Source organism: Corapipo altera, unplaced genomic scaffold, assembly GCF_003945725.1.
Source record: "Corapipo altera isolate COAL_440 unplaced genomic scaffold, ASM394572v1 0, whole genome shotgun sequence".
NCBI lineage: Eukaryota > Metazoa > Chordata > Aves > Passeriformes > Pipridae > Corapipo > Corapipo altera.
The window spans coordinates 15,343,520-15,365,846 of NW_020884872.1; the positions used below are offsets into that span (position 1 = coordinate 15,343,520).

Sequence of the window (22,327 nt, forward strand, 5' to 3'; positions counted from 1 at the left end):
TTGTGCTTTCCCTTCGTCTGGTCTTACTTCACACCACAGATAGTGAAACACTTTTAAGTAAACGTTGGTTGCTTTTCTGATCTAAATCTTATTAAGGCATCTTTACCTTTTGTCTGTACTGCGAACGGTGATTAATTTTGGCATGGACTGAGAATGTCCCACTATCACTGTAAATGGTTGTGAAGGCTTTATTTCATCTCTTGTAATTGGAGAAGCCTAATTACGTGTTTTGAAAGCTGCAGTTGTCACTGGTAGTTGTCTACTGCTTCTGTGATGGCACAAACACTTTTGGAGCAGCGCTATGTTAAGGTGTGAGTGATGACACAAAAACATGTTCTGCCAATTTCCATCCCATTGGGTGGACAGTCTGCCATATACGTGGATGTTTGGAGGCATTAAAATATCTGGGACTGTTAACTGGTAACAAGAAAAATCCGTTGTAAGGGTACAGATTCAATTTTGAACATTACAAAAATGTTTCCTCTCAACTACTCTAAGCTATTTGTTTAATTTCCTAGTTATCCTACACACAGAATTTTTTCCGTTCTCAAGACACAGTGGATGAGCAGTACGGACACACTCACAGAAAGCCATGTATATTAACTGACAAAAAATTGAGGAGGAAGAGAGTAGAGATGATTTGTTTTCTTCCACATTAAGGGAGGGAAAATAGACTCTTCAAAGTCAGAGGAATGTTGCTATGTGAGCTTTTCAATTCAGGATGCTAAAACAAGTAAACTGAACACCCATTTTTAAAGGAGGTCAATACAAAAGAGTAAACACTGTGATATTGGTGGAAGTACCTATTTCAGAATGTATCAGGATAGCTAATTCAGGAATGTGATGCACTGTGTTGGGTGTTTTCTTGTTTTAAGAGATATATTAATATGCAGGATTTTTTAAGCTAATATTGCCAAACTTTTCATTGATTTAAAATATTTTTGTCTTAAATAAAAACAAAAGTTTATCATATGATAAAGAATGAAAGCCTTTATTATCTGCCAGCCCCACTGAAGTACTTCATCATTATGCTGCTGATTTCACTGAAAGGGGGAAGCAGCTTTCAGACTGGTCATACCCTCATAGCCCTGTTGACCTCAGGAGATCCTTGGCATCTAGTTAATAGCATTCTGCTGGATCTTCATATATGGTAATTAATAGAAATGCACTTAAAAATTGCTAAAGAAATGCTTCATTTTTGGGAATTAAAAGCTGTGTCACTTCCACATGATTCAGAGAAAGGTCTCTTGCTTTCTGTCCCCTTACGATAGGCATGCACAGACCTTCTGTCGCACCACAAGCAACTGACAGTGGGCCTGCCACCAGAACCCCGAGAGAAAATCATTACCACGTAAGTTGGAGCTCTGCCTCAGTTACAGAGGCAGCCTGCTCTTCATCTTCCTGCCAGTACCATTCTGATGCTGTTATCTTCTTTTAAAACTTACTCCTCATCTTCAAAAGGATTTGCAGCCACCCAGGCAGAACTGTAGGCACCTTTGTGGTGCGGAGATGTTTCTGGGTGATGATTCCAGTGCTTGCTCAAGAGTTTTAATAGCTGGTTGTGCCGAGTCACTGCTTGCTGTGGTTTGTCTTCTTGCAGCCCACTGCCACCTGAGGAGCTCACAGATCTCATTTATGAAGCCAGTGGCCAAGACATCAGTATTGCAGTCCTGACACAGGTAAGCAGCATGTGTCAAAGGCTTCTTTGGCTGTGCCCAGTGTGGTGCCAGTGTTTGCTCTGAGACTGGGAAAGCCACGAAGGCCCACTTTGAATGGCTGCCCTTTTCCTTGCAGGAAATAATGATGTACTTGGCAATGTACGTCCGGTCCCAGCCCAGTCTTTTTGTGGAGATGCTCAGGCTCCGCATTGGTCTGATAATCCAGGTGATGGCCACTGAGCTGGCTCGGAGTCTGAAATGCTCAGGTAAGAGGCACTTTTATCATAAGGGTACTGATGGCATCATCTTTGCCTCACCCTTAGTCGTTGATCTTTTCATTAATATATGTTAAATCCTTTTATTAACCTCTCCATTCATATGTGCAGTTACTAACTTTGAAAATCACTTTTTTTTTCACTTAATGGAAGATTCCTCTCCCCCATCATCTAGTTATTCAAACTGAAGTGGATATTCTTTATGGAATAACTCCGACTTTGTAATTTAGATCTACAGGTGATTCGCTGTTGGGAAATGGCTGTAATGCTTTTCCAAGTGATCTTGTTTTCTCATCATGAGCTTGAAAGAAATTTTGCACAAGCTACAACATAATATTCATTAATGAAATAGTGTTATTTCTATGCAGTGTTTGTTGTTTAGTCCTGAAATGTATTTTCTTTGAAATGTGACTCTGCGTATTAGTTTTTTTAAAGGAAGTGCAAGCCAAAAGGTTAGATGTGATTGGACTTCATTCATCAATATTTTTCTGAGTTGGCTTGTTGCTTTCCCACAGCAATGCTTGTCTTTTGTTTTCTTTTGTTTTACTAGGTGAAGAAGCTTCAGAGAGTTTGATGAATCTAAGCCCCTTTGATATGAAAAGTCTCCTACATCATATTCTCAGTGGGAAAGAGTTTGGAGTGGAAAGAAGCTGTAAGTTGTCCACTTGGCTACTTGTATATGTTAAGTGAGAACTATAAATATAAAGTTAGATTGTCTTATAAGTGGGGATCTATTCTCTCAACTTGTAAAATAGATGTATAGGTAGTGTATTAATCATTGGTGACCAGTACATGTGTATGCCTGCTGTGGAATAAACAGAACAAATATGATGGAAGCTATCCTGCACTGAAATAAGATTGTATCAAGTTTTCAATAATACGAAGGCAAACTTCTAAACTGAAGAAATTTTATGTGACCAGAACAAAAGCCATTAAAAAGGACATATCTAACCTGCCTTCAATAAGCACATCTGTGATGCCCACATATTCCTGACTGGTGCATCAGCTGTCTCCTGGGTTCATATGTAGGCTCTCACAGACTCATTGCAACTCCTGACATCTTTTACAGCTACAATTGCTCAGTGTCTTGGAAAATCAGTCTCCAATATCCAAATATGGATGTAGGCCCCTTACTTGATGCAATCAGGTTTGAACTCTTGACTTGAAAGGATGCTGTCAACCAAGAGCATTGCACACTTCTGAAAGGATATGTGTTTAACATCTAGATACAATTTCATCTGTTTTTCTACCCCTACAATGTTAAAAATGTCCATTTGCTTCTTTCAGTGCGACCTGTAGATTCCTCTTCATCTAGCCCTGCGATTTCTATTCGTGAAATGGGGCATTCTGGAGCAACCAAAACAGAAAGAAGTGGTATTACTAAATTGAAGAGTGAGATGAAGCAGGTGAGGGTTTTACTAAATTGAAGAGTGAGATGAAGCAGGGTCAATGCTCATCAGAAAGTGCAGCTGTTCTGGAACTGTGTTAATGTTAGGTTCTATTCTTGCTACATGACAGAAGTTTCCAAAGCTTTGATTTTAAAGCTGATCACTAACTAGAAGGCAGTTACGGGATGTTTCCTCCAAAAATGTGCTGCCTTTTTTGTTCTTGTTTCACATGCTGAAAATAGAATAACTTGAACAAACTCTAATGCATTCACGGCATCCACTGTAAAAACAGCTCTTTTATCAACTTTAGCTAAGGAAAGGTCAGATACACAAAGTAAAGCTTTCATGCAGTGTTCATTCTTGTACTTGACCCAAGTTGCAAAAATGGACCACATGCCTTTTGGAAAAGATACACGTGGAAAAGGAATCTTGGTTTGTTTTCTTCTAATTCTGTTTCTTCAGAATAGAGGACGATTATTGGTGGCAATAAAGATAAGTTAGTGATTCTTCACAGGACCTGATCAGGCAGAACAGCAGAGGCCCCTGTGAAACACGTGGTGTCTGTCTCACGAGACCTGTTTGCTGTGTTTGGGCCAAGCTGATACAGCTGTGGCTGTGAAGGTGCTGACTGCTCTGCACCAGCCCTGAATGACTGTGCAGGGCTCACAGTCCTGCAGTGGGTGTCTGTCCAGGGAGGAGAAGGGACAAGGCACTAGGTGGCAGCATTATTTTGATTTAAATACAGTGGTGGGCCTGAGCTGAAATACTTGGGCCTTAGTTGATGTTACAAGTGTAGTTCCTGCACTGCTTTTGCATTAGATGGAAACTTGGTATTTTGCACAGAGGAGGAGTTGCCTGGTTTTATTTTTGTTCCCCCGACTTTGCCTTTCATGCTACATCCTGCTACATCTCACTGCATTCTCTGAATAATTTACTAGATACTAATGTAATGTCATTTTGGCAGGGGGTTTGGGTAGGGTGGTGCAGGATCAACCTTGTTGTTAGAGGGAACGTTTCAAGTACTTGTACTCACATCTCTGTACGTGTTGAGCAACTGCAGCTCTCTCATTTACTGCTGTTCTTTTCTTGCATCAGAACATCAAGCCTTTGCCTGGGTCTGAACCATTAACACTGAACGTGGAGGCATGGCTTGGGGTGGGCAGAGAAAAGTGCTGTAAGTCTGAGGTGCTGCATCTCCATTTCAGCAAAAATTTTGCCTTGCAGCCGTTTGTTTAGCACTGCCCACCCAGCTGGCAGCCTGCAGCAAGTTGACCTTCTTGTGCAAAGAGAAGCTGCAGGCATTGCAACAAATGGAGAATGGAAGCGGGGAGCTTGGTTTTCACCCCAGCCCTGAGTCACATGGAAGCTTTTGCATGCACCTCAAACTGTGGTGGTTTGTGTTGGCCATGGTCCCTTCCACTGGGACCTCAGTGGATGGGTGGCTTGTGGCTGCCAAACAGGCTCCTGGCAAGGCAGGATCTGCCTCATGGTGACCCTGGGAATCAGCAGCAGCTGCCCTGAGATCAGCTGAAGTGCAACACTGAAAGAGGACAGTGGTTGTTGCAGTTTTCCCCAGAATACATGAGTTTATTCCATATTTCTTGTCTTTGCATGGATGGGTTAATTAACCCTGTTTGTGTTCTGTTCTGTCATGGCTGTCTGTCTAATGTGTTGGTGTCTGGTTTTGTTTTGTAGTTCTTTCATGAGGGGCACTCCGTGTCCAGCAGCATGTTCGCTTCCAGGGTAAAACACTGTCTGTTGCTCTGCTCCTGCTCTTCCCCCGTGTGTGTGCGTGTGTGCATGTATACATGTGTGTGTGCATGTGTGTGTGTGTGTGTGTGCAAGGTCTTGGCTTTAGAGACCTCCTGTGACTTCTGCTTAAAACCTTGTTTTCAAACCCTACCTCTCTGTCTTGTTCATCTTTGCTGGGAACCAATTCTTGTTAGTAATCTTTTAATAGAGGTTGAGTCTCACATTTGGATCCCCTTAGTTCCTCTAAAGCTTAAGCAGTTGTAGCAGATAAAGTACTATAACAGATTTAGCTGCTTGATAGTGGATTATGTTACAGGTGTCTTCAATATTTAGAAGTAATGTAGTGTTGATAAATACTTGCAGTGTCTGGACAGTGAGGAACCCAGAATAGCTTCAAGTTGCTGAGATAGGGGTTTTATGGGCATGGCTATCTCCTCAAGCAGTCATCTTCTTTCAAGGCAGAAAACTGTAGCTCTTCTTAAGCTCTCACGCTTAAGAAGGAAGATAATTGCTTAACTATTTTACCAACAGAGACCTCAGCAATTTAAAGTTAGTGTGAAGCTCCAAATGTGTCATGGAGAGATGGGAAGTTTGCATCTATGCATGTCCTTTGAACTGGCTGTTGTGATTTGTGATTCTCTGCATCTTCAGACTTACTGTCAATGGCACACCTCCCAAATGTCATAAGTACACAGCTGCAGAGCACCACTAGCCCTGTGGCCTGGCCTGACAGCTGTCAGGTTGCTGTTGCCTCTCTTTTCCTACATACCAGCGCAGAAAGGCAGGCTTCAACTGTGTGTTTGATTGAAGTGCACATATTTAGCTGTTCAGGGAGATCTTTGTTTCTCTGAACCACCTGAGTAGTCAGATTAATTGTTGTATACAAATGGATTTCTCTACTTTGGCGTTGATGCTCCCGCTGAGCTCCTGCATCCCCAAGCTCTGCTCAGCAGGATGGAGGAAGTTCTGTCTGTCATGGTCAGTGTGCAGTGGAAAGGAGAAACAAGCACTGAAACATCAGGAGAAGACCACCTGTGCCTTATGAACAGCAGCAGCAGTGGAAATGGATTGTTCTCATTTGCTGTGGATTTTTTGCAGAGCTTGGCTATGCAAAATCCATGAGCCTGCACCTTCCAACCATTCAGTTTTCAGTCTTAGTGTCCTCCTTCCCCAGTACCTTGCTCAGGTGGTTTCTTACCCAGAGATGATGGGATTTCAGATGGGGCTATCAGTGAAGTCCTTTCTGGGCTGAAAGCAACAGGTGTGCAAAAAGGAATGAGAAAACAGAAGAGCTCAGTCTGGGAGTGCAAGGAATAGGCAGACTGTATGTGAGGAAATCAGAACAACAATTTGCTGATAGTGCCATAACTTTGAACACGATTTGCTGTCTAATTTAGTGTCCAAGTATAGGGTATAAGGTATATACCCTTAGGGTATAAGGGTAGAGCTATAAGGGTAATAAAGAAGAACAAGACTGACACTTACAGAGAGGCAAGCGTGATGATTTCATGGTCACATGAAGTCGATTTTTAATCTACTTATTTTAATGGAACTTTTGCATGGTGGACTCTCTTGCTGGACTCATGGACCCCTTTGGTTCTTTTACAACACCGACCTCAATGTCCAAGTGAATCAGACTTACCTGCAGAATCCCCCGTCTTGAACACCAGTGACGTGGTGTCACTTTAACAGCTTGAGCTTGTTAAAGTAGTCAGACCTTGTGTTAAATCAAGCACTGAAGTTTACTGTGTCATGCCATGTTGAACTGCTTGCCTGTTTTGTTGAGAAATTATTGAAGTACTCGAGAAGTGAAGCTTGTTTTGAAGGGGAGAGATACAGATCAATCCTGCTCCATCATCCTGTCTGACACTATGGCCTGTATTTTTCCCCTGTTTCCGAGGTAGCATTATAACAAAAATGTATTGACCAGGTGTGGTCAATACACCCACTTGGGGTGGTAGAAGTCAATTAACCGAGGCTTTAATGTCCTTACAGAGGAGCAGCACTCCATCATCTCCCACCAGTACTTCTCCTACTGGCTCCAGTGGAGACATGAGCTGGGGTGACCGAAAGGGGCAGTGGCTGCGCAGAAGGAGGCTTGATGGTGCTATTAACAGAGTTCCTGTTGGCTTTTATGAGAAAGTGTGGAAAATCCTTCAGAAGGTAAGTTGGCTGCTATGGAGGGCAGGAAGCAAGAAAGCTGCACAGTAACTTGGGGAAGTGGTAGTCCAGAGGTAACATCTTGCCAGGAGTTGGCTTCAGCTGGAAAACTGGTGGAAATGAGAGTCATTAGTGGAAGTGTGTCTCTTGAGCATAAAAGGGCTCCATTAACACAAGTTCACATGTTTTTTTTAAAGTTTGTTTTTTTCTGAAACCACCAACGCTGAATTTTGGCTGAACTTGCATCCCACAGCCTAATGCACGTTGTCAGTGCAGCTGAGGGGCACTGCAGTGCAATGCAGTTCTGTGCTCCAGTTCAGAAAGGCTGTGAGGAATGAAGTAGGAAACTGCACTGACTCTTCCAGAATGTCTTGAGATCTCTTGCTGGCTCTTCTGAGCTGTATGGCATTCTTGACATTTTTTTGTTTATTTTCAAGTGAAAAGTAAGTCCTTGCCAGCACCTCAGAGGTCAGGGGTTTGGAAAGGTGTTGAAGCAACTCTCCAGGAAGGAGGAGAGGGAAATTATGAATTTTTACCTATTTCATAGTGATTATGCACCTGTTTTTTTTCTTTGCTGAATGTGAGCCAGTGTTCAGGACCTTGCAGCACTGAGCTGTTCATGCCTGCTTAGTTGGGAAAAGACTGCGTCACTAGTTTAGGCTGGTTTTGGTTTTCCTTCTAAAATCAGTTACACTGAAACTCCTAGTGTTGATGTCAGCCAAGATGAGTCATATGTGACCTCTTGGCTATTTACTAATGGGATCTTTTAGTAGAGTGAGCATCACTTCTGACCTAACTTAATAGCTAGGAGCATTTGTATGTTTTTTTCTGGCTATTAAAATGAATTGTGCTTATTTAATTTGTTTTCAGTATTTCATTCTTCAGATCTCTTTGGACTGTTCATAAAATCTGTCTCCTCTTCTTGATGTGTGTTTCTGTACCTCAGGTACTCAGATATGTCTCTCCTTAGCCTGCCTTCTCACCACTTAGGTTTTGTCACTCTTCCCTTTTGTCACTTGGTACTTCTAACACCACCTCTGCCCCACTGGTTGACACCCTTGAGGTGTGGTGCCCTGTATCTGAAACACGTAACTAAGGGTTGTTTTAGGGAAAATGAGAAAAGTTCTCACTTTTGTGGTCTGTTGTCCATAATGCTTTCATGTTACCTTATTTCTACTTCCTTTTGAGCAGAATGTTCTCATTAATTTGTTTCCCTCCTTTGTGTGCCTCTTGCTGTAGTGGCTCTCTAAGTACTGGAACACAGCACTCCCTTGTGTGTCATGTCAGGCTATTTCTTATGTTTGCCAGGTTACATAATAACTTCTTTAGCATAGATGAAATATAATATTTTGGAACAGGGGTTTTTTTGTCTCATTTGGGGGTTTTTGCTTTGGTTTTTTTGTTTTTTCTATCTGAAAGTTGTTGTATATTGGCTCAAAAAAAAGAGAACTCTCAGAAGATTTACTTGCAAGAACTGTAATTTCTGTTCATTGTTGAAATGTTGTTGTTTCAGTGCCATGGTCTGTCCATTGATGGGTATGTCCTTCCTTCTTCAACCACCAGAGAGGTACAGTAAAATGCCAACGATTTGCAATGATTTTCTCCCCATGTGATGAATGCTGAGTGTGACAGTGTAACATGCAGCAGGGATGCTGTTGCAGATCCTTTGTTTCAAGGTTAGAACATCTGGAGTTTCCCCAGCACCTCTGCTGGCTTCCCCAGGTCTGTGCAGATGTGTTCCTCCCAGGCAGGCCTGGGAGAGTGTTTCTGGCAGGTTTTCCCCTTTGCTGAGCCTGCTTTCTGGATACCTTTACTCTCCCCGTGTGCCCACAGAGCAGAGCTTGAGAGAGGGTGGCTGATGGCAGTCCTTGGTGGGGGGAGGTGAGGAGACAGTGCAGACCTGTTGGAGTAAAGCAGACATCTTCCTTGCCACTTACTTTTTTTTAATATGCTGCAACACCAGCCAGTGTATTTTGGCTTCACAATCTCAAAAGTAAATACCAGTTAAGAATGATTGTTTCTAACCAAAGCTTTGACTCTTTAATTCCATAACCTTTCCTTACATTTTTTTTCCTTAGTTCAATTGCCTTTAGGTGCTCTAGCAAGTTTTGAATTCACATCTATAAAACAAACTCTTGTGAACAGTAATCCATCAGAACAAGAGAGGTGCTTGTGTGCTTGATACTGTTTTCCTGTTTGGTTCCCTTGTATTTGACTCTGGCTTCCTTCTCTTCTGAGGGATGATGGCAACAGCTGAAGAGAGGAGCTGGAATTTTCTGCCAAATTTAAATGTTGCTTTTTGGGTTTTTTTATTCAGAAAGGAGAGCTTTATTTATCCCTATTGTGTAGGTAAATAGGCTTATATTTTTAGCCTGTCAGACCTAGACAGTATCTAACTTTGCTGTTTAAAGGATTTGAAAAAATAAGCACAAACCTCCTAAGGCAACACAGCATCCACAGAGATATGCCAGTGCAAATTAAGATGCTCTACAAACAGTATAGCGGTACCTCTGCATGGCAAAGCTTTAGGGGCTTATTTAAAAATCACCCCTCTAAGCAGGTGGTTATTTTTAAAACTTAACAGTAAGTTTGGCTTTGCAACTAACCTGTGATGCCAGAAAGATACTTACAAGGCAGAGTGTGTGAGATCACAGCCTGAGGAGCAAAGAGTTAATTTGCCAGCTAAGCATCAGCAGCCCTGTATGTAAGTGAGATGTGTATGTGATGGGTTGCAGGGCTGGAGCAGCTTCTGGAAGTTGTGTAACTGTTTGCAGAATCAAGGTCTAGCAACACGAAAACTTTCTGTAAGTGCTAAAGCGGCACAAACATTTTGTTCGCTTCAGTCAGTCTGCCCCCATGTGCAGAGAGGAGCATATGTTTCAGAGCTTGCAGGATGTGGGGAACTAGTCTTTTGGATTTGTCAGTTTTTCTCTCCATTTCCACTCAAACCTGCCAGATGACCCCGTGCGAAATCAAGTTTGCTGTGCACGTGGAGTCGGTGCTGAACCACGTCCCCCAGCCTGAGTACAGGCAGCTCCTGGTGGAAGCTATTCTGGTCCTCACGTTCCTCTCTGACATCGAGGTGAACAGTATCGGGGGCATCATCCACGTGGACCGAATCGTGCACATGGCCAATGACCTGTTTCTGCAGGAGCTGGTGAGTTTAAAGGGCAGTGGTGGGAAGTCTCCTCCTTTGAAAATTATCCCCTGCTCCTTTTTCAATATGTGTGATGGCCTGGTTCCTTCCCCTACAAAGACAGACAGAATCACTTAAGTATCTTCTGGAAATACATTCAGAAAGCTAATTTAAGAATTGTGGGAGATTTAAATGGAATAAAATAGTGGCTAACAAGCTCTGAAGTATATTGTTAGATTGAAGTGAGGGTTTGCTTTGTCAAGGCATTAGAATTACTAATATTTGAGTAATCCCACTCTTTCCCCCCAAAGGACAAAAATCTGTGAAGTTATATGTTCTTCATTTACTTACACTGATCCAACTAAGTCATGTGGGCCCTATAATAATCCTGATTAAGGTTTTCATGAGGGAAAGGAGAATTGCTTTCAGTATTCAGCACAAATGGAAAATCATAACGTGGTGGGTTTTTTCTAATAAATAAACATGCATGCCTAACTTGCCCTTCTTCTTTGCTTGTGTCTTTTCAGAAATCATTTGGAGCTACTGGCAGTATCTTGGAGAAGGACATAGCCACAGGAATTTGCCACTTTTTTTATGATAGTGCTCCAAGCGGGGCCTATGGCACCATGACATACCTAACAAAAGCCATAATTATTTATTTACATGATTTCCTGCCTAGCACAGGCTGTGCCATGCAGTAAGTGATGCCTCGTGTGGGAGGGAAGGCTCAGAAGCTCTTTCTCCCCATTTCCCTGTTGTGAACCTCACAGTTACTTGCTGCCTGTGTGTGTGCCGTGCACTGCCTCAGCACTGGACACTAGTGGCCATGCTCTGTGCATGCCCTACCTATGGAGGACAGGGAGCTGGAATTTGGCCTGGTTTTAGGAGAGTGTGAAAGAAATAACAAATAATGAGGCTTATTCTGCCCAAAGTGCATAAATGTAATTCATAGTAAATTAGAAAGAATTATACAGTTCTGCCAAGGGGAAAACAGATTATTCTGTGGACATCAAAAGGCATAATAAAACAAGGGAGCTGTATCTTGGGCATAGAGTCTCCCAAATAAGGGAAGTGATGGAATTCATTAATTTTTCTCCTTCTGTGTGTAAATGTACATCATTGTGAATCACTAATGCACAGTGTGAAACATCCAGGGAAATGTAAATTAGAGGCATAGGAATAACTTGAAATAACCCAGTGATATTTCTCATACATGTTTATCCTGGATCTCTTCTCACTTGCACCTAGTCAATGCCAGGCTAACGCCAAGAGAGACAAACATCTTGCAATATCCACTAATTTGAGAGGATAGCCTCTGTCAGGAAGCTGCATCTGTCTTTAATCTGAACAAGACAGCTTCCTTCCCTGCCTCCCTGAGGCTTTGGAGGCAAAATCTGAAGGTTCCAGCTTCTCCAAGGTGACAGACACTTTTATGCCTGTAATCCTTTCCTCTGAATGGAGCAAGATAAACCACTTCCACTCAAGCACCCTTTCCAAGTCTCCTGATTGTTTCCCTTGCAAACAGCCTCAGAGATAAGAATGGCATAATTGTGACCCTTCCAGCACAGTGTGAATTTATGGAAGGCTTTGATGTTTCTCTTTTTTTTTCTTTCCTATTTTTTTTTTATTTTTCTTTTTAGTTTGAAGCTGCACTGGTCACATTCAGTAAGAGTTTGGGCTGCCTGGAAGTCTCCCTTCAGACAGTTCCTAGGTTAGTGCTGGCACCTTGAATCTGTCCACTGGAAACTCTGAGCTGCTGCAGGGAGAACAGGTGTGTCCTGCAGGGCAATGGTCCCATGGCCACTGAAACTGAAAACAGCAGTAGGCGGCCTCTGGAGAGGAAAACCCTGCTGTACCCCAGGCAGGATTTTCATTGAGCTGACACTGCTGGCTTTGTGAATAGCCACGTGCCAGCATCTGGCTGACAGCTTAGCAATAGGGCAGTAGATTTAGCCTCTCTGTTGCCACAGGCTCCCCCAGCAGTGTGGAGGTGTGCCAGCACTGCTGCTACGTGAGCAGGAAGGATCAGAGCAATTCTGTCTTGCCTGATAGAGGGGAAAAGAGCAGACAGGTCTGTAAAAAGGCCTGTAAAATTTTCTGAGTTAATAAGCCTGATTAAGTATATTTTTGTGAGCCTCCCCTCCACTCTTTCAAAACATAACTATACCATTTGTATAGGATTTGAAAACTTTTTTTTTTTGTAACAATGGTGGGTGGTGCTTTTGAGAGTGAGGTTTTTGTTTCCAGTTTCATACAGGTATCTGAAAGACCTTGACAAAATGACTACACTCTGTCTCACTTGCCAGTTGCCAGCACTCATGGTCCCAAGGAGGCTGAGCTCCTGATGGCTGTGCCACCCTGCCTGCTGTCCCTCTACACACTTGATGCTGCTGTAGCAATGTCTGGGCACTGCCTCAAGACAGTGAAGGCATGGGAGGCCTTAGGAAGTGATTTATTGTTTTTGCAGAGAACAGAGGAGTTTGGCAGTCCAGAGGCCCAGGAACCCTTGGATTGAGTGCTCCAGAGACACCCTGTGTTAACCACTATGAGAACTATGGGCCTGTGGAGTGGCCAGCATGAAGTGACAGTTCAGGTGCAATTACCACTTGGATGTGGAAGTCATTTTATTGGCATGGTGCCTGTTTTGTAGGGGTTTGCCTTCATTATGGTTTGGTTTGGATTTTTTCCTTTTCATATGTATTGTGAGAGCTTACTTGGCTTGTTTCCCGGTAAATGAAAGTAAAATCCTTTGTCTAGTTTAAGCAGATGTGACAGTGCAGAGCGTGAGCACACAAGAGCTGGTGTGATGGTTTCTTGTTCTACCCAGTATCATATGAAAATTTACTAGTAGCTGTTATTTTTGCTTTTGTTTTTGAATCCTAGATTGTGAGAGATGCAAGATGATTTTCATTCAGACTCTTAATTTTATTTTATTTTTTAACCTACAGCATGATCTTGTTTTCAGAAACAAGCAGGGTGATGTAATTGGTTTTACATTAAGCTGCCTTGAAGTCTAAAACAATGAAACGTATGGCCTAACATACCTGGTCACCTCTTAACACTTCTTTTTTTAATGGCAGTGTCATTGGTGTCTTTAGTATGAAATTCACAGTATGAACCAGGTTATGGTATATTTATGATTATCATGAGTTACCACATGAAATGCAAGCACTTGGAAAGTATTTATGTGGTAATTTGAAGAGTTTAGGTAGCTGATGGTGAAAGCTGGGACTCTGAAACACACAGCTAGGGGGAAGGGAAACTTGTGTTATTTCCAGGTCAGGCACAGCTTCAGCTTGCAGCTCATTCCACTTGGAGAGCTGCATTGTAGTGCAAACCTAATTAAGCAAATAAGGTTTTACCCAGACCCCCTGCTTTGCTGAGGATTCCTGGTGTGTATTAGGCTGCTGCAAAGCAGAGCTGGCACTGGCAGTGACGAGGGTGTGCTCACAGATAAAATACATGACGACTTTGCAATTTGTGTAGGGCTGAGCTAATTGGCAGAGGCTCAACTTGGCCGTGCGGCTTCCCTGGGGAGCCAGCAAAGGATGACACTGCCAGCTTCCAGTCCCTGGAAACGCATTTATGGAAAGAAAGCAAAGGTGAACAGACACATCCTGTGCCTCGGAAACAAGGGCATTAGTAAATTAAAATAGACCACCTGAGAGCTGCTTGTCCCAGCCTGACAGGCACTGCTGCCCTAAGCACTTTGCAGCTGTGGGGTCAGAAGCACCTCCGCAGGGCTGGAGGCAGCCAGATGTGCCTGGAGAGAGGAATGGGGCTGGGTGGGGCCATTGGCCAGAAGGATGATGGGTGTCCAGCTCAGAGTTCATACCGCATGCTGGCTCCAAACCAGCTCCTCCAGGCCAGTGCCCTCCCTGCTCCCTGATCATGGCTGTTTCCTTCTCCCTGCTGCTGAGTGAAGGACACGGGTTTGTCTCACTAGACAGATGAAAAGCACCTTTGATCTCCCTCAGCTGCTAGTCCCACAGGTAAATGTGAAAACTTAATGGGTGGAGTACAAAGTTTGCCTGGCTTCTCTCCTGCTAATTGTAGTTTCCTTCCTTAGGGAAAGAGCCCTGCTTGTTTCTGGAAGGTGCAGGTGAGCTGCACAGTCCCTAGTTGCCCTATAAAGGTGTGGCCACTTTCTGTGGTGAGTGGTGAAACACCTGGGCTGCCCCTGCGGGCACGGGGCACTGCAGGACTGTGTCACCCCTCCAGCAGCAGCCAGGGGCTTGAGTGAAGCCAGAGCCTGGATCAGTCCAGGTGCAACCTTGGGCACTTTCTGGTGTTGCCCACAGTTAGGAGCAGAGTTGCCCATTAAGCAGGAGAGAGATGCCACCAGTGGTGGCGTCTGTAGCTGTAGGGTGAGAGTTTGGGCACTCATCTGCAGATTGATTCAGTCCCTGCTCAAAGAACCAGTCACATCTGCAATATTAAGTAGCCACTGCATAGAATTGTGACTAAAAGGGATTGGGAGTGGGATTATAGAAGAGCTTCAGCTCAAATGGTTTTAAGTACAAGCAGCAGGGCTTTTTCCCACTCCCAGTTTCAGTCTCGAGTGGAATTTATTCCTGGCGTTAGATGTTTCACAGTTACTCCCCTGCCACCCCCCTTCTTCTGTCAGGGGTAAGGGGGCTCTTGTGTGCTGCCAGCAGCTGACAGGACAGGGGCTTTCTTTTTTGGCTCAGTAATTCAGCTCCTCTCATACTTCAGTGCTGCATCCCCAAAAGCCTCTTACTGCCTGCCGAGTGCAGCACTGCACTGCGACTGTACCTTGGCATCCCCTCTCATGAAGTGATCCCTCAAGGCGAGTCCCCTTCAACTTTATGTCATCTTCAGGAATGTGTCATTAGAGGGGGACACCTAAACTGATGCTGTCAGTTGTATTTCAGAGCTCCTGTGCCTCGCTGCACACCCTGGCTTTGTCCTCCTTACTGGGATGGGTGGCAAAGGAGGACTCCAGAGCTGCACCATCCCATTCCACCTTGTCACTTTGCACCTACAGCATGGAAGCCAACAGTGGGAAGCAAGACCCCACAACACACTGTGGTGTTTGTCCATCTTAAGTGGAGCCTTTTTGTCATTCCACTGGAATAAGGTGGGACTGATCATCACAGTGCATAGATCACCATAACTGCATGCTAAAAACAGACATTAAGTACTACCAATGCCATTAACATTTTATTGTAAATTTTGTTGGCACTATTAAAGATTTTTCTTTCCCCCTCCCCCAAGGCAATAGAAATAAGTGTGTGCATGTTTATTCATTCATCTGTCAAGTTACAAAATACTTCTGGAAAGTATTCTGGATTTAATTGTAAAAAATAAGATCTAAGAGAGAGAGCAGTGCCTTAAGCTCTGGCTGCTGTTGCATTCTGTGATGATAAACTGGGAAGGATGCTTTTTCTTGTACTTTCAACACTGTTATTAAATAAAACCAAGCTGATTTACTTAGCTCATCTTTAGCTAATACAATTTAAAGGGGGACTAGACTGAAACCTTTTCCTTCCCAAAAAGCACATTGTGTGCATTTTATTTACTAAGGCTGAATGAGGTGATACTTTTACCAAAAAGCTCCTGACCTGGTGTTGCTTTTGGAGTGTTATATGCAAAAGAATTAAGTCCAGATCTCCCAACTCTCCCCCCGGGAACTGACAGGGTGGTACTGGCAGGAATGGGAATATTGGTTTGCAGTAGGGGAAAGGAGATGGGCAGGTGAGGGGCATTGGACTTTTCCATCTTGCTGCATTTGAAAAACTCTAATTCAGAATTTCTCAGTTCCCTTTTCTTGGTAAAGAATTTATGTTTATCTATATGCAAGAATATTTAGGTTCATAATACCAAATACGTTTACTTTGTGTTTGTACTCATTTCTTTGTTTTTAAGAAACCCAGTTCATCTTCAGGAAAAGTGTGTTCTACGCTGATAGGGGCAGGGTACTCAAATACAGGCAAAAAGACACCCCACTTAACTACTTAGACGTTACTCAGAAAGCTAAAGCTTTATTTTGTGATCTTTTGTGTGTTACATTAACATGCTATGGATTTAGTTGCCATTAAGGTGATGAGTTATGACTGTTTCTTAGCTCCAAATTCCCACAAATGTGGCAAAAAGTTACCAGTCGTAAGAGGAAACTTAGCACAAGTGTAAACACCTTTCAACCAAGATCCTGTAAGTTCTGTCTGTATAGTTGGGATAGACAGTGACCTGGAATGATTTAGTTCCACTCTGTCACCCAAAGAGCAAATTTAAATGCAGAACAACCTGTTTTAACTAGATAGTTCTTCCTTGGTTTCCTTTACTGCACTGGACACTCCATAGTCAGTGTCTCTTGTGCCTGTTTCATAACCAAGGAGGGTTTGATATGTTCCTTGTGGTCACCAGTGCTCTCAGCTGTCACCAAGGACCACTGAGAGAAATAAACCCAAGTCTCTTCCTACACCATTGAAGGTGTGACCTTGGCAGTGTTCACAGATTAGATTAATAGGGTAAGTTGTAAGGTACTGGCAGTGTGTGGCAGTGACACAGGAATGCTGTTAGTGGGTTTTCATCTCTTCTGTCTCATTAATTGCAGGTACATATCATCCACATGGTGACCTCAGTGCATATCGTATCATACTGTATCGAGCAGCCCTTTTATGACTAAGGACAGGAAGGTGAGCTTCCAAGACAGCTCACAAGTTCTGCCTTTTCACGAGTTTCCCTTTTCCTCGACTCTGTGAACAAAGTGAAAGGCCTCTAAAAATTCATTGAAGTCAATGTGGCCATCTTTGTTGTGGTCTATACTCAGGACTAATTTGTCAAAGGAGTCATCCTGTACATCAATTCCCAGGTGAGAAGTGAAGAGTCTCCATGTCTGGCTGAACTCCTCAAGAGAAATCAGACCTAAAGGAGACAGACAGCAGGTTGCTTTTTCCGGTATGAAAATGTTTCCCGTTCCTGCAAATACACATACATGCACACTCCCTCCCTTGCAAGAAAGTTACCTGCCTGCCCTGGCTTTGGTGTGTTTTGTGCTTTCGTGACTCAAGTACATTTTTACTTTAGATAATGGTCAAATGCTTTTGCCAGAGGAATTGAGAAAGCAGTAAATACTGAGAGTGAGTGGAAGGGAGAAAGAGCCCCCAGAATAGTGAAGCCAGTACTGGAGATGGGGTATGTGAGAATTTTTTGTCAAGTTAGGCTCTGTGCACTGTCCCTTATATGGTTGCAGCCTGACTGCTTAAATTAGTCTTCACTAAACTGGAAAAATGACATCACCTCTGCTTCCTCTATATTTAGAAGCCTTAAGGAGGAAACACAGTGGGGAAAAAATAACTAGTATAGGCTTCCTAGAGCCGGTACAGTGAAGTTACCTAGACTTACCCGAGTTATCTTTGTTAATGATGTTAAAGATGATCTCCAAATCCTTTCTGTATCTGCACAGTGTTTCCACCAAAGCTGGCTGAGCCTGGTTTTGAAATTGCATACAGGAAGACATTCAGACCTTGGTTTGACTTAGTTTAACCAACAGAAATATGTACAGTCCAATTCCATTTTCCTAATTTAACTTGTCAAATGTTAAAAAAAAATCCTTATGCTTAAGTTCCCTGGAATAACACTTTGTGCCTTGCCCTGAGAAATAATCAGATAAACCCCATCACTTTCAGATTGGCAGAGCAAGGGGGAAAGGAGCCCTTCACACCTCCTACCTTCAGTAATTATTTGTGGAAATACGGATAATCTAGGGAAGATAGTATAGGGAATTGGCTCTGGAGCATGTTTAAAAAGCTCATTTCTAGGAGGGTTGAGTTCTCTGGGCAAGATTTGTCGTATCTTCTCAGCTACATTATCTAAACGCCCTTGAAAGTCAACGGAAAGTAAGAAGCAGTTCTAGCATGTGATTCATCCAACCTATTTTAAGCATCTACCTTAGCAGGGAATGATGATTTGTACCCGAGAGTGCTCATTTTCTTCCAGTGACTATAAAAGGAAGTTTGACAACTAGTTCAGATGTAGATGTCTATCTGATTGGCCAAACCACTGTCTTGTGCTTCAAGTTGCACCAAAAGCTGTTCCTCCAAGATTTGTGAGGAGGTGTTTTCATCCTTACCTCTTTTATAGGTTGATCCATTTTCAAATCATAAAAACATGACATGAAGTCAACTTGTCCATCTGGGTTCATCTGTGCTAACCGAGGCCGCAGCATCCTCCAGGGCAGTTCCAGCTGTAGGACAGACTCCATTGCTGCAGCCCAGTCAGGGACAGAAATGCAGCCTGCCAGAAGGGGTCAGTTCGTGGTTACAAGCGGAACATGGCACAGCATATGTCAGTCACCAGCACACCTTCACAACCGCTCTTAAGAACGGTTGCGAAGCACAAATATTTTCTCTTAACCCCAGGATAAAAACCCTCATAACAATGAGCAGAGCACCCACAGATGCCTCTCAACCTCAGCAACTTTGCGATGCTATTAGGATGTTCAGCATATTTTAACACCTTTTGAGAAAACCAGATTATGCCATAAAGAGTACTTCAGATTTCAGCTGAGCTGCAGTTAGAGCGACATGTGGCTGAAAAACTCAGCAAGACAGAATGTCAAACAACTGTTTCGTGGCCAAAGACACAGTACCACCATGTTACTGAGTGCCCTTGTAGAGGCATGGTCAAGTGAGGAGCCATCACAAGGAAAAGCTGTATTTGTGGTAGAAATCAACTTCTTACTCCTACATAAAAGCTTCATCTATTAACTTACCACTGAATTTTCTGCAGCTGATAGGTGAATGTGTGTCTGCTAAAGGTACAGGCAGTCAACTTTCCTCACGTACCTCCCAGACTCAGAAGGACACCAGTTCCCCCTCTGGGGGAGACCCTAGTTCCCTGTCTGACATCTGAAGACACCACCTAAGAGGAGGTGGTGACCTTTGAGATTCTGGAACTGGATTTGCCTGCCCATACTCTCCGCCCAACAGCAAACAGCATTTCTTTATTTGCCCATGTGTTTCAGTTTTCTTCTTCCAACTTAAAAGCTTCATCCTCTCAAGTTGTTTTCCAGGGCTAAACACTTGCCAACACCTATTGTCCTCTGTGGTCAGAAAGAACAAGGTCAACCAGCCTCTGCTGCCCTCCAGCCTTACACTGGCAGGCAGGCAGGACCCCTCTCCATGGGCTTTGTCCCTTCTGCCCCACACACACATGGAAGTGTTTTCCCCATAGCAGCAACTGGACATAAAGGGAGTGGTACCTGTGCCACTGAGGTCGTATTGTGCAAAAGCACTAATGAGTTCAGACCTATGAGCATAAATCAGCTCTTGTAAGGACTTTAAGGCAGATGATTCAATTGTACCCACCCTAGGAGGAAAAAAATCAGAGCAGATAATTAAAGAATTTAAATCCTCTGGCATTTTATACTTTTTAACAATCATTATCATATTCTTTTATCCTTTAACATGTATTATGTTTAAGTAGGATGACCCAAAACATACTAGAGAACACTGGAGGGAAGGGGGGAAAGCCCCAAACCAAACAAAACCAAAAGTGCTCCATAAGAATAATCTGAGTTTATGAGATAACTGAGTTTATACAGCTAATTCTAAGGTGCTTTCCTTTGGTTATCTGACCACAGTGCTAGGCATGGCAAAGCTATGATGAACTTTTTGGACTCAATTCATAACAGGATTTGTCCAGATTAACACTGTGGTCTTCAAGCAAACCTGACAGACAGGTGGAGACCCTTTACAAGTCCCTGACAGTTGTCTGTTCTAACCTCTTACCTTATCTAATTACCATTGGGAGTTTCTCAGGAGACCAAGTTAGAGCATTTAGAACATGTTTGGTCAACTGTATTCATTTTTAAATGGTAAAACAGAAAACCAGGGAAAACAAAGAAAAATAGATGCCTATTCAATTATTCAGTCAAGCTCTAGATTTGTGGCAGGTGCTCACAAGCGAGTACACGCTCACTGCATGCAACACACAGCTTTACCTCTCCAGAATATTCAGCCTGCGTGTGTGCTTGCTGGATTGAAACTGTACAAACCGAGGAATTAGTTCAGGGTCCAGTTTGACGTATGCTCCCCGGTTACTCCCCTCTTCATAATAGTTAGAGGCAGAAAAGATAGTTATAACCTGATTATAGGAAACAAAGAAACTGAATTGGCTAGCACAGCTCTTCTTGACACTGAGTTCTGAAACGGACCTTAGAAAAAAAGGCAGGTTACAAAATTAAGTGGCTACATGTAAAACCATGTCATTCACCAAATTGCTCTTGCCTTTTGAATCAGAGCTCTGGGCCTGTATTTTTGACCTGTCATAGGAAGACTTGAGTTCAGAGGCCAGTGAGATATAATGTGCTGTTTAACAGAAATCTCTTTCTAAGACAGATCTGGTTTTCAGGATTCTTGCTGGCTTCCCAATACATCACATCAGAAAGCAGGGCCAGAAGAGAAATCATTAAGTTAAAAGGCTTCTAGAGCCTTAGAGCATCTCTTGCACTGTATTTACACACAACTCTTCTCAGGGATTTTGTTGATGTCCATTTCTTTTCATGTGAGTAATAAACTGGTCCCCACTCCCTGAAGCTGTAAAGATTTTTGGTCATCACAGCTTGGTAATTTGTTATAACATCTATCTAGCACAAAGTTCCCCCAAACCCAATTTAAAGAAGTCACTCTCTTTATTTTTTAAATAATTTTGCAGACAAATCTACTGTGGATGTGCCTGTGAAATTCATAGAATAATTATGCTTTACACAGAAGCATCTTACCTTCCCACCATGACTGATGTCATAACCTTCCCGCTTAAATTCATGAGACCTGATGAGAATCTTCAGATTATACCTTTGAAAGATCTTGGCAGTGACGTCAGGACCAAAGTAACAGCCTGCTCCTCGACTCTTGTTTGGTTTACAACCATTTTGGCTTCTTGGGTCACTCCAGAGAACGTCAAGGATCTGCAAATAGCAAACTCAAGCAAGTGAGGACCGACAGTAGGTGAAGACTGACAGGCTGTGATGGTCTTAAGTACTGGCCATAGCAAAAGCCCCACAGTACAGGGAGAAAACACTTGAGCTAATATATAGGTCTTCTGTTTTCTTCCTTCCTCTCAGAGAACATTTTTTTGGGCTGAAACTTTTGTTCTACTTTTCTTAAGAAATATGATCTAGATTTTGGGCGAACTTTTTTCAGATGTAATACCATTTCAGCAAAGTACCTCCTTTCACAGCTGAGTTTTTCAGACTTGGACAGGTGCATCAGGAACAGTACCTGGGCTATTTTGAAGAGAGCAAAAGCTGCCTTCTTTGCATGTAGGTGGTTTTACCTAACCTAAGCTTGGGAGTGCCTGCTCTAAACATGACAAGAGTTGCTTTTGGCTTTATTGTCTTCAGTTAGCTTGTGTTTCAAAACAAGATTTTACATATTAGCATTTTAGCAGGATTCAGACATGATGATGAATTATCATTATTTAATTATACTCAGTAGCAAATATTAGTCAAAATGTGTTTGTTTAAATCTTGCTGGACAAGGTTTGCACTAACACATTCCACTTCATGTTTGTGAGCATGGCTCAGTGGCTGATTGATTAGCTGGGGGAGTGTCAGCTTTGAGGGTGTGTGTGGGTGTTGCTTGTGCCCATTATGTTACTTTGTAGGTCAGATAGGTATCACATTTTCAGAGATAGATTTGCTGGGGAAATTAAGCTTTCCAAATTGCCACAATTTATTAAATTACAGTCCAAAAATCTCCATATTGGTTCCAGTATTCAAGAAGAAATGAACAGCCAGAGGACAAAAACTTCCCACTTCTGAGTAATTAGCCTGTAGGTCTCAGGAGTTGGTGTTTTTTTGGGCTGTATCAGCATTCAGTGGCCAAAACCACAGCCAAAAAATGGAGCTCACTCTCACCAACAATTGCAAAGTTTGACCTGCTTAAACTGATAACCACATATGTATCAACAGATTCAACCACATGAGGGCAT

At 42.9% G+C, this 22,327-nt stretch overlaps 2 protein-coding genes across 14 annotated transcripts in view; one reads left to right on the top strand and one right to left on the bottom strand.

The window, feature by feature from the left end:
- Positions 1–15,617, top strand: part of PHKA2 (phosphorylase kinase regulatory subunit alpha 2) — a 46,416-nt gene extending 30,799 nt beyond the window's left edge. For 6 of the 7 annotated variants that reach the window (XM_027637857.1, XM_027637877.1, XM_027637886.1 and 3 more), the window contains 10 exons: positions 1,272–1,351; positions 1,601–1,679; positions 1,795–1,924; positions 2,484–2,585; positions 3,221–3,339; positions 5,017–5,064; positions 7,069–7,236; positions 8,747–8,800; positions 10,190–10,390; positions 10,897–15,617. In XM_027637857.1, coding sequence (XP_027493658.1) covers positions 1,272–1,351; positions 1,601–1,679; positions 1,795–1,924; positions 2,484–2,585; positions 3,221–3,339; positions 5,017–5,064; positions 7,069–7,236; positions 8,747–8,800; positions 10,190–10,390; positions 10,897–11,070 — 1,155 coding nt within the window. In that variant the 3' untranslated portion in view covers positions 11,071–15,617. The remainder of the gene's footprint in view (positions 1–1,271; positions 1,352–1,600; positions 1,680–1,794; positions 1,925–2,483; positions 2,586–3,220; positions 3,340–5,016; positions 5,065–7,068; positions 7,237–8,746; positions 8,801–10,189; positions 10,391–10,896) is intronic. The other variant, XM_027637867.1, reaches the window with a different exon arrangement.
- Positions 15,618–16,347: 730 nt separating this feature from the next.
- PPEF1 (protein phosphatase with EF-hand domain 1) overlaps positions 16,348–22,327 on the bottom strand; it is a 40,368-nt gene continuing 34,388 nt past the window's right edge. For all 7 annotated transcript variants that reach the window (XM_027637981.1, XM_027637925.1, XM_027637933.1 and 4 more), the window contains 6 exons: positions 21,117–21,302; positions 20,337–20,479; positions 19,596–19,702; positions 18,465–18,628; positions 17,738–17,822; positions 16,348–17,257 (listed from right to left, as the gene is read on the bottom strand). In XM_027637981.1, the coding sequence (XP_027493782.1) occupies positions 17,064–17,257; positions 17,738–17,822; positions 18,465–18,628; positions 19,596–19,702; positions 20,337–20,479; positions 21,117–21,302 (879 nt within the window). In that variant the 3' untranslated portion in view covers positions 16,348–17,063. The remainder of the gene's footprint in view (positions 17,258–17,737; positions 17,823–18,464; positions 18,629–19,595; positions 19,703–20,336; positions 20,480–21,116; positions 21,303–22,327) is intronic.